Source organism: Atractosteus spatula, assembly GCF_055471065.1.
Source record: "Atractosteus spatula isolate fAtrSpa1 chromosome 10 unlocalized genomic scaffold, fAtrSpa1.hap1 SUPER_10_unloc_2, whole genome shotgun sequence".
NCBI classification, from domain to species: Eukaryota; Metazoa; Chordata; class Actinopteri; order Semionotiformes; family Lepisosteidae; genus Atractosteus; species Atractosteus spatula.
The window spans coordinates 2,756,201-2,771,606 of record NW_028296622.1 but is presented as its reverse complement, the minus strand read 5'-3'; the positions used below and the strand labels follow the sequence as shown (position 1 = coordinate 2,771,606).

The 15,406-nt window shown below is 57.9% G+C and overlaps 1 protein-coding gene across 2 annotated transcripts; it reads right to left on the bottom strand.

Moving 5' to 3' along the window:
- Window positions 1-131: 131 nt before the first annotated feature.
- Window positions 132-13,740, bottom strand: LOC148812652 (uncharacterized). Of its 2 annotated transcripts, XM_088908611.1 has the most exons (3): window positions 13,486-13,740; window positions 9,502-13,356; window positions 132-629 (listed from the first exon to the last, which is right to left on the bottom strand). In XM_088908611.1, exons 2-3 carry the CDS (start codon window positions 9,660-9,662, stop codon window positions 443-445), a joined length of 348 nt encoding a protein of 115 aa, XP_088764737.1. In that variant the 5' UTR covers window positions 9,663-13,356; window positions 13,486-13,740; the 3' UTR covers window positions 132-442. The 2 variants fall into 2 exon arrangements, with proteins under 2 accessions (XP_088764737.1, XP_088764736.1); XM_088908610.1 differs by having other exon boundaries at window positions 9,502-13,740.
- Window positions 13,741-15,406: the final 1,666 nt, after the last annotated feature.

Genomic DNA, 15,406 nt, shown 5'->3' with positions numbered 1-15,406 from the left:
TAGGGTGTTAGGGTGTCAGTGTATGTGAGTGTGGGTCAGGGTGTGTGAGTGTGTGAGGGTGTGTGTGTGTGTGTGGCTCAGGGTGTCTGTGTGTGTTATGGTTTCCATTAACGACTGGAGCTCAGAAGAGTTTCAAACCCAGTTTATATTAAAACTCTCCTCCCAGCGTCAGAGATCAAGGAACAGACAGTGAAAAACCACATGAGAACCACGTCTCACACACGAACGAACGCAGCTCAAACTGCCCCCAGTGAGGGAGAGGGGTGTCGACAGACAGGACGCACCACCAGGGGTAGCGCAGAGCGTAGACACCCACGATTCTCCCTGGCCTGTTCACAACAGTAGGGTAGAAGCACAGAAGGTGTCTTTCAATAGTGATGATGATGAAGATACAAAATTATCAGGCTACAGTGGACAATGTCCTTGGTATCAGCTCAGACAGTCAAACAGTAAACGTCTCGAGCAGAGTCAGTCCTCTGTCTGTCTGTCTGGTCAGTCGGGCTGTAGGAAGGGGGGCCCAGGCTGTCCTCGGGGCTGGGGGGCGGTCCTCGGAGTCGGAGGTGTCCAGAGAGAGGTCGTCCAGCAGGGAGCGGCGGGAGGGCAGGACAGGGACGGCCAGCAGGGTGCGTCTGCAGGACAGAGAGAGGGGTCAGTGTGGGAAAGATCCACAACACCGACCCCGAGCACAGGACACCCTGTCTCACAGCCCGTACCCCACACTCACACCACCACACAGCCCGTACCCCCACACTCACACCTCCTCACAGCCCGTACCCCACACTCACACCTCCTCACACCCTGTACCCCAACACCCTAGTACCCCACAACCTGTACCCCCACACTCACACCTCCTCACAACCCATACCCCAACACCCTAGTACCCCACACCACCACACAGCGCGTACCCCCACAATCACACCTCCTCACAGCCCGTACCCCACACTCACACCTCCTCACAACCCATACCCCAACACCCTAGTACCCCACACCACCACACAGCGCGTACCCCCACAATCACACCTCCTCACAGCCCGTACCCCACACTCACACCTCCTCACAACCCATACCCCAACACCCTAGTACCCCACACCACCACACAGCCCGTACCCCCACACACACACCTCCTCACAGCCCGTACCCCACACTCACACCTCCTCACAGCCCGTACCCCAACACCCTAGTACCCCACACCACCACACAGCCCGCACCCCCACACTCACACCTCCTCACAGCCCGTACCCCACACTCACACCTCCTCACAACCCGTACCCCAACACCCTAGTACCCCACACCACCACACAGCCCGCACCCCCACACTCACACCTCCTCACAGCCCGTACCCCACACTCATACCTCCTCACAGCCCGTACCCCAACACCCTAGTACCCCACACCACCACACAGCCCGCACCCCCACACTCACACCTCCTCACAGCCCGTACCCCACACTCATACCTCCTCACAGCCCGTACCCCAACACCCTAGTACCCCACACCACCACACAGCCCGTACCCCCACACTCACACCTCCTCACAGCCAGTACCCCACACTCACACCTCCTCACAACCCATACCCCAACACCCTAGTACCCCACAACCTGTACCCCCACACAGCCTGTACCTCCGCATTCTCTCTCCATGGCCTGTACCCCCACACTTCCATACAGTCTTTACCCCCATTCTCTCCCCAAAACGATCATCCCCACACTGCCCCACAACCTGTACCCCAACATTACCCCACAGCCTGTAACCACACCCTCTCCCTCCCAACGGACGGTACCCCAAGACTCACCCATACTGCCCATACCCCAACATTCTCTCCCACAACCTGTACCCCCATACTACCACACACCCTGTACCCCCACATTCTCCCCACACCCTGTACCCCCACACTGCCTGTACCCCCACATTCTCCCCACAACCTGTACCCCCACACTCTCCCCACAAAACCTACACTGCCCCACAACTCGTACCCCATTACCCCACAGCCTGTAACCCCACCCTCTCCCTCCTAATGGACGGTACCCCAAGACTCACCTTCTTCATTGCCTGTACCCCCACATTCTCTCTCCTTAACAGCACATACCCCCAAATGCCCCACAATGAGCACCCCATACTACAACAGAGCCCATACCCCAATACTACCACACAGCCCACACCCCCACATTCTCCACCCCCAACATGCACCCCAACACTTCACACAACCTATAACCCCATCCTCTCCCTCCCAATGGATGAAACCCCAACACTCACCTTCCTCATCGCCTGTACCCCCACATTCTCCCTCCCCACAACGTGCACCCCCACACGCTCCCTCCACACAGCCTGTACCCCATTCTCCCCACAACCTGTACCGCAAACACTATCACACAGCCTGTACCCCCACATTCTCCCCACATCCTGTACACCCACACTACTACACATCCTGTACCCCAACGTTCTCCCCACAACCTGTACCCAACACTACCACAAAGACAACACCCCCCACAATCTCCCCCACAACTTGCACCCCCACACTGCCACACAGCCCGTACCCTCTCATTACCCCACAGCTTGTAACCTCACCCTCTCAACGGATGATACCCCACCTTCCTCGTCACCTGTACCCCCAGTCTCTCTCCACACTGCCCCCACAACATGCGCACCATACTACAACACAGTCCGTACCCCCACACTGCCACACAGCCCATACCCCCACATTCTCCCCACAACCTGTACCCCAATGTTCTCCACACAACCTGTACTCAACACTACCACAAAGACGGCACCCCCCACATTCTCCCCACAAAACCTACACTGCCCCAGAACTCGTACCCCAACATTATCCCACATCCTGTAACCCCATCTCTCCCTCCCAACGGACGGAACCCCAACACTCACCTTCCTCGTTGCCTGTACCCCCACATTCTCCCTCCCCACAACGTGCACCCCGACACGCTCCCTCCACACAGCCTGTACCCCATTCTCCCCACAACCTGTACCGCAAACACTATCACACAGCCCATACCCCCACATTCTCCCCACAACCTGTACACCCACACTACTACACATCCTGTACCCCAACGTTCTCCCCACAACCTGTACCCAACACTACCACAAAGACAGCACCCCCCACATTCTCCCCCACAACTTGCACCCCATACTACCACACAGCCTGTACCCCCACATTCTCTCCCCACAATGTGCACCCCCACACTACCACACAGCCCATACCCCCACATTCTCCCCACAACCTGTACACCCACACTACTACACATCCTGTACCCCAACGTTCTCCCCACAACCTGTACCCAACACTACCACAAAGACAGCACCCCCCCACATTCTCCCCCACAACTTGCACCCCATACTACCACACAGCCTGTACCCCCACATTCTCTCCCCACAATGTGCACCCCCACACTACCACACAGCCCATACCCCCACATTCTCCCCACAACCTGTACACCCACACTACTACACATCCTGTACCCCAACGTTCTCCCCACAACCTGTACCCAACACTACCACAAAGACAGCACCCTCCACATTCTCCCCCACAACTTGCACCCCATACTACCACACAGCCTGTACCCCCACATTCTCTCCCCACAATGTGCACCCCCACACTACCACACAGTACATACCCCCACAATCTGTACCCCCACACTACTACACAGTACGTACCCCCACATTCTCCCCACAATCTGTACCCCCACACTACCACACAGTACGTACCCCAACATTCTCCCCACAATCTTTACCCCCACAGTATCACACAGCCCATACCCCGACACTGCCACAGCCAGTACCCCCACATTCTCTCCCCACAACCTGTACCCCCACACTACCACATAGCACATACCCCCACACTGTCCACAGATGCACCCCCACACAACCTATACTCCCACACTGCCACACAGCCTGTACCCCAATATTACCCCAGAGCCTATGACCGAACCCCCACATTCTCTCCTCAGCTGGCTCTGGGCTCTCTGCTCTGTGTACCTCAGCTGGCTGCGCGGGGCTGTGGGCTCCCTGCTCTGTGTACCTCAGCTGGCTGTGCGGGGCTGTGGGCTCTCTGCTCCGTGTACCTCAGCTGGCTGCGCGGGGCTGTGGGCTCCCTGCTCTGTGTACCTCAGCTGGCTGTGGGCTCTCTGCTCTGTGTACCTCAGCTGGCTGTGCGGGGCTGTGGGCTCTCTGCTCTGTGTACCTCAGCTGGCTGTGCGGGGCTGTGGGCTCTCTGCTCTGTGTACCTCAGCTGGCTGTGTGCTCTCTGCTCTGTGTACCTCAGCTGGCTGTGGGCTCTCTGCTCTGTGTACCTCAGCTAGCTGTGCGGGGCTGTGAGCTCTCTGCTCTGTGTACCTCAGCTGGCTGTGGGCTCCCTGCTCCGTGTACCTCAGCTGGCTGTGGGCTCCCTGCTCTGTGTACCTCAGCTGGCTGTGGGCTCTCTGCTCTGTGTACCTCAGCTGGCTGCGCGGGGCTGTGGGCTCTCTGCTCTGTGTACCTAAGCTGGCTGTGGGCTCTCTGCTCCGTGTACCTCAGCTGGCTGTGCGGGGCTGTGGGCTCTCTGCTCCGTGTACCTCAGCTGGCTGTGCGGGGCTGTGGGCTCTCTGCTCTGTGTACCTCAGCTGGCTGTGGGCTCTCTGCTCCGTGTACCTCAGCTGGCTGTGGGCTCTCTGCTCCGTGTACCTCAGCTGGCTGTGGGCTCTCTGCTCTGTGTACCTCAGCTGGCTGTGCGGGGCTGTGGGTTCTCTGCTCTGTGTACCTCAGCTGGCTGTGCGGGGCTGTGGGCTCTCTGCTCTGTGTACCTCAGCTGGCTGCGCGGGGCTGTGGGCTCCCTGCTCTGTGTACCTCAGCTAGCTGTGGGCTCTCTGCTCTGTGTACCTCAGCTGGCTGTGCGGGGCTGTGGGCTCTCTGCTCTGTGTACCTCAGCTGGCTGTGCGGGGCTGTGGGCTCTCTGCTCTGTGTACCTCAGCTGGCTGTGCGGGGCTGTGGGCTCTCTGCTCTGTGTACCTCAGCTGGCTGTGCGGGGCTGTGGGCTCTCTGCTCTGTGTACCTCAGCTGGCTGCACGGGGCTGTGGGCTCTCTGCTGGCTGTGCGGGGCTGTGGGCTCTCTGCTGGCTGCGCGGGGCTGTGGGCTCTCTGCTCTGTGTACCTCAGCTGGCTGCACGGGGCTGTGGGCTCCCTGCTCTGTGTACCTCAGCTGGCTGCGCAGGGCTGTGGGCTCTCTGCTCTGTGTACCTCAGCTGGCTGTGCGGGGCTGTGGGCTCTCTGCTCTGTGTACCTCAGCTGGCTGCACGGGGCTGTGGGCTCTCTGCTCTGTGTACCTCAGCTGGCTGTGCGGGGCTGTGGGCTCTCTGCTCTGTGTTCCTCAGCTGGCTGCACGGGGCTTTGGGCTCTCTGCTCTGTGTACCTCAGCTGGCTGTGGGCTCCCTGCTCTGTGTACCTCAGCTGGCTGCGTGGGGCTGTGGGCTCTCTGCTCTGTGTACCTCAGCTGGCTGCGCGAGGCTGTGGGCTCCCTGCTCTGTGTACCTCAGCTGGCTGCGCGAGGCTGTGGGCTCCCTGCTCTGTGTACCTCAGCTGGCTGCACGGGGCTGTGGGCTCTCTGCTCTGTGTACCTCAGCTGGCTGTGGGCTCCCTGCTCTGTGTACCTCAGCTAGCTGTGGGCTCTCTGCTCTGTGTACCTCAGCTGGCTGCACGGGGCTGTGGGCTCTCTGCTCTGTGTACCTCAGCTGGCTGTGGGCTCTCTGATCTGTGTACCTCAGCTGGCTGTGGGCTCCCTGCTCTGTGTACCTCAGCTGACTGTGCGGGGCTGTGGGCTCTCTGCTCTGTGTACCTCAGCTGGCTGCGTGGGGCTGTGGGCTCTCTGCTCTGTGTACCTCAGCTGGCTGCGCGGGGCTGTGGGCTCCCTGCTCTGTGTACCTCAGCTAGCTGGTTGCTAGCTCTCTGCTCTGTGTACCTCAGCTGGCTGTGGGCTCTCTGCTCTGTGTACCTCAGCTGGCTGTGCGGGGCTGTGGGCTCTCTGCTCTGTGTACTTCAGCTGGCTGTGGGCTCTCTGCTCCGTGTACCTCAGCTGGCTGCGTGGGGCTGTGGGCTCCCTGCTCTGTGTACCTCAGCTGGCTGCGCGGGGCTGTGGGCTCCCTGCTCTGTGTACCTCAGCTAGCTGTGGGCTCTCTGCTCTGTGTACCTCAGCTGGCTGTGGGCTCTCTGATCTGTGTACCTCAGCTGACTGTGCGGGGCTGTGGGCTCTCTGCTCTGTGTACCTCAGCTGGCTGCGTGGGGCTGTGGGCTCTCTGCTCTGTGTACCTCAGCTGGCTGCGTGGGGCTGTGGGCTCTCTGCTCTGTGTACCTCAGCTGGCTGCGCGGGGCTGTGGGCTCCCTGCTCTGTGTACCTCAGCTAGCTGGTTGCTAGCTCTCTGCTCTGTGTACCTCAGCTGGCTGTGGGCTCTCTGCTCTGTGTACCTCAGCTGGCTGTGCGGGGCTGTGGGCTCTCTGCTCTGTGTACCTCAGCTGGCTGCGCGGGGCTGTGGGCTCTCTGCTCTGTGTACCTCAGCTGGCTGCACGGGGCTGTGGGCTCTCTGCTCTGTGTACTTCAGCTGGCTGTGGGCTCTCTGCTCCGTGTACCTCAGCTGGCTGCGTGGGGCTGTGGGCTCTCTGCTCTGTGTACCTCAGCTGGCTGCACGGGGCTGTGGGCTCCCTGCTCTGTGTACCTCAGCTAGCTGTGGGCTCTCTGCTCTGTGTACCTCAGCTGGCTGTGCGGGGCTGTGGGCTCTCTGCTGGCTGTGCGGGGCTGTGGGCTCCCTGCTCTGTGTACCTCAGCTGGCTGTGGGCTCTCTGCTCTGTGTACCTCAGCTAGCTGTGGGCTCTCTGCTCTGTGTACCTCAGCTGGCTGCACGGGGCTGTGGGCTCCCTGCTCTGTGTACCTCAGCTGGCTGTGGGCTCTCTGCTCTGTGTACCTCAGCTGGCTGTGCGGGGCTGTGGGCTCTCTGCTCTGTGTACCTCAGCTGGCTGCGCGGGGCTGTGGGCTCCCTGCTCTGTGTACCTCAGCTCGCTGTGGGCTCTCTGCTCTGTGTACCTCAGCTGGCTGCGCGGGGCTGTGGGCTCTCTGCTCTGTGTTCCTCAGCTGGCTGCGTGGGGCTGTGGGCTCTCTGCTCTGTGTACCTCAGCTGGCTGTGGGCTCCCTGCTCTGTGTACCTCAGCTGGCTGTGCGGGGCTGTGGGCTCTCTGCTCTGTGTACCTCAGCTGGCTGCACGGGGCTGTGGGCTCTCTGCTCTGTGTACCTCAGCTGGCTGCGTGGGGCTGTGGGCTCTCTGCTCTGTGTACCTCAGCTGGCTGCGCGGGGCTGTGGGCTCCCTGCTCTGTGTACCTCAGCTGGCTGCGCGGGGCTGTGGGCTCTCTGCTCTGTGTACCTCAGCTGGCTGTGCGGGGCTGTGGGCTCTCTGCTCTGTGTACCTCAGCTGGCTGTGCGGGGCTGTGGGCTCTCTGCTCTGTGTACCTCAGCTGGCTGTGGGCTCTCTGCTCTGTGTACCTCAGCTAGCTGTGGGCTCCCTGCTCTGTGTACCTCAGCTGGCTGCGTGGGGCTGTGGGCTCTCTGCTCTGTGTACCTCAGCTGGCAGTGCGGGGCTGTGGGCTCTCTGCTCTGTGTACCTCAGCTGGCTGCGCGGGGCTGTGGGCTCCCTGCTCTGTGTACCTCAGCTGGCTGCGCGGGGCTGTGGGCTCTCTGCTCTGTGTACCTCAGCTGGCTGTGCGGGGCTGTGGGCTCTCTGCTCTGTGTACCTCAGCTGGCTGTGGGCTCTCTGCTCTGTGTACCTCAGCTGGCTGTGGGCTCTCTGCTCTGTGTACCTCAGCTGGCTGCACGGGGCTGTGGGCTCCCTGCTCTGTGTACCTCAGCTAGCTGTGGGCACTCTGCTCTGTGTACCTCAGCTGGCTGCACGGGGCTGTGGGCTCTCTGCTCTGTGTACCTCAGCTGGCTGTGGGCTCTCTGCTCTGTGTACCTCAGCTGGCTGTGCGGGGCTGTGGGCTCTCTGCTCTGTGTACCTCAGCTGGCTGCGCGGGGCTGTGGGCTCCCTGCTCTGTGTACCTCAGCTAGCTGTGGGCTCTCTGCTCTGTGTACCTCAGCTGGCTGCGCGGGGCTGTGGGCTCTCTGCTCTGTGTACCTCAGCTGGCTGTGGGCTCTCTGCTCTGTGTACCTCAGCTGGCTGCACGGGGCTGTGGGCTCTCTGCTCTGTGTACCTCAGCTGGCTGCACGGGGCTGTGGGCTCCCTGCTCTGTGTACCTCAGCTGGCTGCATGGGGCTGTGGGCTCTCTGCTCTGTGTACCTCAGCTGGCTGTGGGCTCCCTGCTCTGTGTACCTCAGCTGGCTGTGCGGGGCTGTGGGCTCCCTGCTCTGTGTACCTCAGCTGGCTGTGGGCTCCCTGCTCTGTGTACCTCAGCTGGCTGTGGGCTCTCTGCTCCGTGTACCTCAGCTGGCTGTGCGGGGCTGTGGGCTCTCTGCTCTGTGTACCTCAGCTGGCTGTGCGGGGCTGTGGGCTCTCTGCTCTGTGTACCTCAGCTGGCTGTGGGCTCTCTGCTCTGTGTACCTCAGCTAGCTGTGGGCTCCCTGCTCTGTGTACCTCAGCTGGCTGCGTGGGGCTGTGGGCTCTCTGCTCTGTGTACCTCAGCTGGCTGTGCGGGGCTGTGGGCTCTCTGCTCTGTGTACCTCAGCTGGCTGCACGGGGCTGTGGGCTCTCTGCTCTGTGTACCTCAGCTGGCTGTGGGCTCTCTGCTCCGTGTACCTCAGCTGGCTGCGCGGGGCTGTGGGCTCCCTGCTCTGTGTACCTCAGCTAGCTGTGGGCACTCTGCTCTGTGTACCTCAGCTGGCTGCACGGGGCTGTGGGCTCTCTGCTCTGTGTACCTCAGCTGGCTGTGGGCTCTCTGCTCTGTGTACCTCAGCTGGCTGTGCGGGGCTGTGGGCTCTCTGCTCTGTGTACCTCAGCTGGCTGCGCGGGGCTGTGGGCTCCCTGCTCTGTGTACATCAGCTAGCTGTGGGCTCTCTGCTCTGTGTACCTCAGCTGGCTGCGCGGGGCTGTGGGCTCTCTGCTCTGTGTACCTCAGCTGGCTGTGGGCTCCCTGCTCTGTGTACCTCAGCTGGCTGCACGGGGCTGTGGGCTCTCTGCTCTGTGTACCTCAGCTGGCTGCACGGGGCTGTGGGCTCCCTGCTCTGTGTACCTCAGCTGGCTGCATGGGGCTGTGGGCTCTCTGCTCTGTGTACCTCAGCTGGCTGTGGGCTCCCTGCTCTGTGTACCTCAGCTGGCTGCGTGGGGCTGTGGGCTCTCTGCTCTGTGTACCTCAGCTGGCTGTGGGCTCTCTGCTCCGTGTACCTCAGCTGGCTGTGCGGGGCTGTGGGCTCCCTGCTCTGTGTACCTCAGCTGGCTGTGGGCTCCCTGCTCTGTGTACCTCAGCTGGCTGTGCGGGGCTGTGGGCTCTCTGCTCTGTGTACCTCAGCTGGCTGTGCGGGGCTGTGGGCTCTCTGCTCTGTGTACCTCAGCTGGCTGTGCGGGGCTGTGGGCTCCTCCTCCACCTCCTTCAGTCTCTTCTCCATCTTCCACACCAGCTTGGCAGCGATAGCGCGCTCTCTGACAACACAGAGCCGACAGGAGTCACAGACAGCAGTGTCACTGTAACACCACTCACACTCCCTCATCCTAGAGACTCTATAGAGTCACAGACAGCAGTATCACTGTAACACCACTCACACTCCCTCATCCTATAGACTCTATAGAGTCACAGACAGCAGTATTACTGTAACACCACTCACACTCCCTCATCCTAGAGACTCTATAGAGTCACAGACAGCAGTATCACTGTAACACCACTCACACTCCCTCATCCTAGAGACTCTATAGAGTCACAGACAGCAGTATCACTGTAACACCACTCACACTCCCTCATCCTATAGACTCTATAGAGTCACAGACAGCAGTATCACTGTAACACCACCCACACTCCCTCATCCTGGAGACTCTATAGAGTCACAGACAGCAGGATCACTGTAACACCACTCACACTCCCTCATCCTAGAGACTCTATAGAGTCACAGACAGCAGTATCACTGTAACACCACTCACACTCCCTCATCCTAGAGACTCTATAGAGTCACAGACAGCAGTATCACTGTAACACCACTCACACTCCCTCATCCTATAGACTCTATAGAGTCACAGACAGCAGTATCACTGTAACACCACCCACACTCCCTCATCCTGGAGACTCTATAGAGTCACAGACAGCAGTATCACTGTAACACCACTCACATTTCCTCATCCTATAGACTCTATAGAGTCACAGACAGCAGTATTACTGTAACACCACTCACACTCCCTCATCCTAGAGACTCTATAGAGTCACAGACAGCAGTATCACTGTAACACCACTCACACTGCCTCATCCTAGAGACTCTATAGAGTCACAGACAGCAGTATCACTGTAACACCACTCACACTGCCTCATCCTAGAGACTCTATAGAGTCACAGACAGCAGTATCACTGTAACACCACTCACACTCCCTCATCCTAGAGACTCTATAGAGTCACAGACAGCAGTATCACTGTAACAACACTCACACTCCCTCATCCTAGAGACTCTATAGAGTCACAGACAGCAGTATCACTGTAACACCACTCACACTCCCTCATCCTAGAGACTCTATAGAGTCACAGACAGCAGTGTCACTGTAACACCACTCACACTGCCTCATCCTAGAGACTCTATAGAGTCACAGACAGCAGTATCACTGTAACACCACTCACACTCCCTCATCCTATAGACTCTATAGAGTCACAGACAGCAGTATCACTGTAACAACACTCACACTCCCTCATCCTAGAGACTCTATAGAGTCACAGACAGCAGTATCACTGTAACACCACTCACACTCCCTCATCCTAGAGACTCTATAGTCACAGACAGCAGTATCACTGTAACACCACTCACACTCCCTCATCCTATAGACTCTATAGAGTCACAGACAGCAGTATCACTGTAACAACACTCACACTCCCTCATCCTAGAGACTCTATAGAGTCACAGACAGCAGTATCACTGTAACAACACTCACACTCCCTCATCCTATAGACTCTATAGAGTCACAGACAGCAGTATCACTGTAACACCACTCAGACTCCCTCATCCTATAGACTCTATAGAGTCACAGACAGCAGTATCAGTGTAACACCACTCACACTGCCTCATCCTAGAGACTCTATAGAGTCACAGACAGCAGTATCACTGTAACACCACTCACACTCCCTCATCCTAGAGACTCTATAGAGTCACAGACAGCAGTATCACTGTAACAACACTTACACTCCCTCATCCTATAGACTCTATAGAGTCACAGACAGCAGGATCACTGTAACACCACTCACACTCCCTCATCCTAGAGACTCTATAGAGTCACAGACAGCAGTATCACTGTAACACCACTCACACTCCCTCATCCTATAGACTCTATAGAGTCACAGACAGCAGTATCACTGTAACACTCACACTCCCTCATCCTATAGACTCTATAGAGTCACAGACAGCAGTATCACTGTAACAACACTCACACTCCCTCATCCTAGAGACTCTTTAGAGTCACAGACAGCAGTATCACTGTAACAACACTCACACTCCCTCATCCTATAGACTCTATAGAGTCACAGACAGCAGTCAGTGTAACACCACTCACACTGCCTCATCCTACAGACTCTATAGAGTCACAGACAGCAGGATCACTGTAACACTCACACTCCCTCATCCTATAGACTCTATAGAGTCACAGACAGCAGTATCACTGTAACACCACTCACTCTGCCTCATCCTATAGACTCTATAGAGTCACAGACAGCAGGATCACTGTAACACCACTCACACTCCCTCATCCTAGAGACTCTTTAGAGTCACAGACAGCAGTATCACTGTAACACCACTCACACTCCCTCATCCTAGAGACTCTATAGTCACAGACAGCAGTATCACTGTAACAACACTCACACTCCCTCATCCTATAGACTCTATAGAGTCACAGACAGCAGTCAGTGTAACACCACTCACACTGCCTCATCCTACAGACTCTATAGAGTCACAGACAGCAGGATCACTGTAACACTCACACTCCCTCATCCTATAGACTCTATAGAGTCACAGACAGCAGTATTATTGTAATAACACTCACACTTTCTTAAAAGAATTAAACTAATTGCACAGGACTGAAAATAAGCAATACTCGCCATCTCAGCATCACTCTTCTGAGGGCTGTGGCTGTACATTCAGTTAGTTGCACATGAATCACACGCATTGGAATGAAGCAGGTACCCAGCGCTGCAACAGCATGAACTCCGTCTGTCGCTCTCAGTACAGCCGTGTTCGCACTGCTAGATCTGCAGCTCCCACATTCCTGCAGCAGTCTGTCCCTCTTTTCCTCGACACCTGAAGAGGCTCCGCGAACTTCCCTTCCTCCACACGAATGGCTTTTCGCTGTGACGCTTGGAGTCCTAGCACTGCGTTTGGCATCCCTGTCTGTTGCCCCTCGCCTCTGTCCTTCACTGCCCTCTCCCGGAGGGGGGGGGGGGGGGGGGTGTTCAGCTGTGTGCTCGCCTTCCTCCCGGACAGGTGCTGCAGAGGCGCGGCTCTGCAGTTTGGCAGGAAGTGGGTTTCCAGCGCAGCGTCTCTCATCTCTCAGGAGCGTCTCCTGAAGGGCTCCGTTCCCTCTCTTCACAGCTCCGCTTCCTCCGGCCGACACAGGAGAGCGACCGCGCTTCCCTCCTGTCCGGCTGAGAGCAGGTCTGCAGGACCAGCCGACAGCCCACACGTACACGTGGGCGACGTCACTTCACCTGCAGCATGTGTTTCTGATCATAAGGATCAATCTCACTTCTCCCTCTAACGGGCCTCCGGCGCACAGTAAGGTGCTGTAACACGACACGACACGGTGACTGCAGAGCTGTGAGCGACACATGACCCGATCACGCAGGGGCTCCGAGTCCTGGAACACCTGCGGCTCGTTTCTTTTTCCAGTTTGATTACAAGTCAAAGACTCAAATACACCAGTTCAGGGGACGTGCACGTAGAGACACTGCAGTATAACAAGACAAAAACTACATCGACTGACTTAACAGAGCAACGAAAGACGGAGAACTTGATGAAGGCCACGTACGTGACGCTAAGAGTGAGATAAAATAAGAAAGGTTTGTGTAATCCAGGTTTGAGATTAATGAGCGCCGTGAGACTCGCCTCCATAGACTCGTGTCTCTCTGTCGCCGCCCAGTGGACGTTTCCCGGAAGTGTCCCGGGACTGGAGCCGTGTGATTGGACAAGAGCCGCGTGTCTCCCGCCTCCTGCTGAGAGCCCTGTGCTGATTGGACAGTGGTGACGTCACTCAACCGGCGCCCGAGAGCTCCGCGTCCGACCGACGCGTCACACTTGAATTGTTTTTTAATGTAAAAATTAACAAGAACAAATAATACAACACAAATACAAGTACCGGTCTGTCGCTGCGCTCGGTGTGGTCCCGCTCTCTGCTCGTCAAGCACTGCGGGCTCCTGGAAAACTGTCTTTCAGGGCAGAGTTATTAGTGAACTCCAGCCGCCGCTGGTCAATTAATTAATGAGGCTGATTAATTCGACCGCATTGTGTTTTTTTTCTTTTCTTTAACTTTTATATTGCAATAATAAAATCTCTTAACAACCACGAATAAAGTTTTTTGTCTTACTGTACATCGGGAGAGAAGTTTACTCGGACGGAGAGCCACCCGCCGAGAGGGAAACTTTCTTCCCATCGCGCAGCTGCAGCTATCTCAGCGAGCGGCTGTGCCTGCCTGTCATGAGCGCAATAAAACAACCCTTTCTTTCATGAAGGCGTTTCCAGCTCTCCTCCTGCTGCTGGAAGTGGTGATGAGACACAAGGATCGTTTCTCTCACACACACCCACACCAGTAACAGTAGCGAACTCCTGCGTGGGGGGCCTCAGCTGCTGCCAGTTCCTTGTGAAGACTAGAGGAGCAGTCTGGGCTCGGGGCTCGGGGCTCTGAACCCCGCTGCGCCTCCCTCTGTTCTCCGACTGTCAGATATCTCCTGGGACGCCAGGGCGGTGTGTAGACTGACCTCCACAGGACAAGCATGCGGACTGGCCCAGCTCGTTCAGGCAGGCCGAGTACTAGGTGAGGAAGATCCGGGTCACTTCTCCGAAGGGCGGGCGGTCCTGTACCGGCGCTGGGATCGAGCCAGCAGCCCTCGCTGTGGGCCTTGGCAGAGCGATGATCAGCCTGTTCCCCTCGTACTCCCTCTGGCCTGACTGCAGCGCTCTCCTTACCTGCTCTTTGTGACCCGATGTCGTCGCCCGGGGGCTGTCACCCAGGCCTTGAGGAAGATACTCACTTCACTTCATGCTGCCACTTCATGCTGCCGTTCCTTCACGGAATAAACAGGGCAGGAGCTGCTGTTGGCCTCAGGTTTCACCACGCGAAGAGACCAAGTCAGGCGCACCGTTTCTACAGCTTAGAAAACAAATGCTGATTATTTAGTGCTTCTATAGATGGTGTGAAAGAGCTCAGGGCAGGAGACGCTCTCCGACAGTTCCAGCAGGAGGAGACGGCCCTGTCACCCCCAGAGTGTAGACAGACAGGAGCCCAGAGTCAGAGGAAGGGCTGGAGTCTGGATGGGCAGGAGACGCTCTCCGATAGCTCCAGCAGGAGGAGACGGCCCCGTCACCCCCAGAGTGTCGACAGACAGGAGCCCAGAGTCAGAGGAAGGGCTGGAGTCTGGATGGGCAGGAGACTCTCTCCGACAGTTCCAGCAGGAGGAGAAGGCCCTGTCACCCCCAGAGTGTAGACAGACAGGAGCCCAGAGTCAGAGGAAGGGCTGGAGTCTGGATGGGCAGGAGACGCTCTCCGATAGCTCCAGCAGGAGGAGACGGCCCCGTCACCCCCAGAGTGTCGACAGACAGGAGCCCAGAGTCAGAGGAAGGGCTGGAGTCTGGATGGGCAGGAGACTCTCTCCGACAGTTCCAGCAGGAGGAGAAGGCCCTGTCACCCCCAGAGTGTAGACAGACAGGAGCCCAGAGTCAGAGGAAGGGCTGGAGTCTGGATGGGCAGGAGACGCTCTCCGACAGTTCCAGCAGGAGGAGAAGGGCCCTGTCACCCCCAGAGTGTAGACAGACAGGAGCCCAGAGTCAGAGGAAGGGCTGGAGTCGGGATGGGCAGGAGACGCTCTCCGACAGTTCCAGCAGGAGGAGAAGGGCCCTGTCACCCCCAGAGTGTAGACAGACAGGAGCCCAGAGTCAGAGGAAGGGCTGGAGTCGGGATGGGCAGGAGACGCTCTCCGACAGTTCCAGCAGGAGGAGAAGGGCCCCGTCACCCCCAGAGTGTAGACAGACAGGAGCCCAGAGTCAGAGGAAGGGCTGGAGTC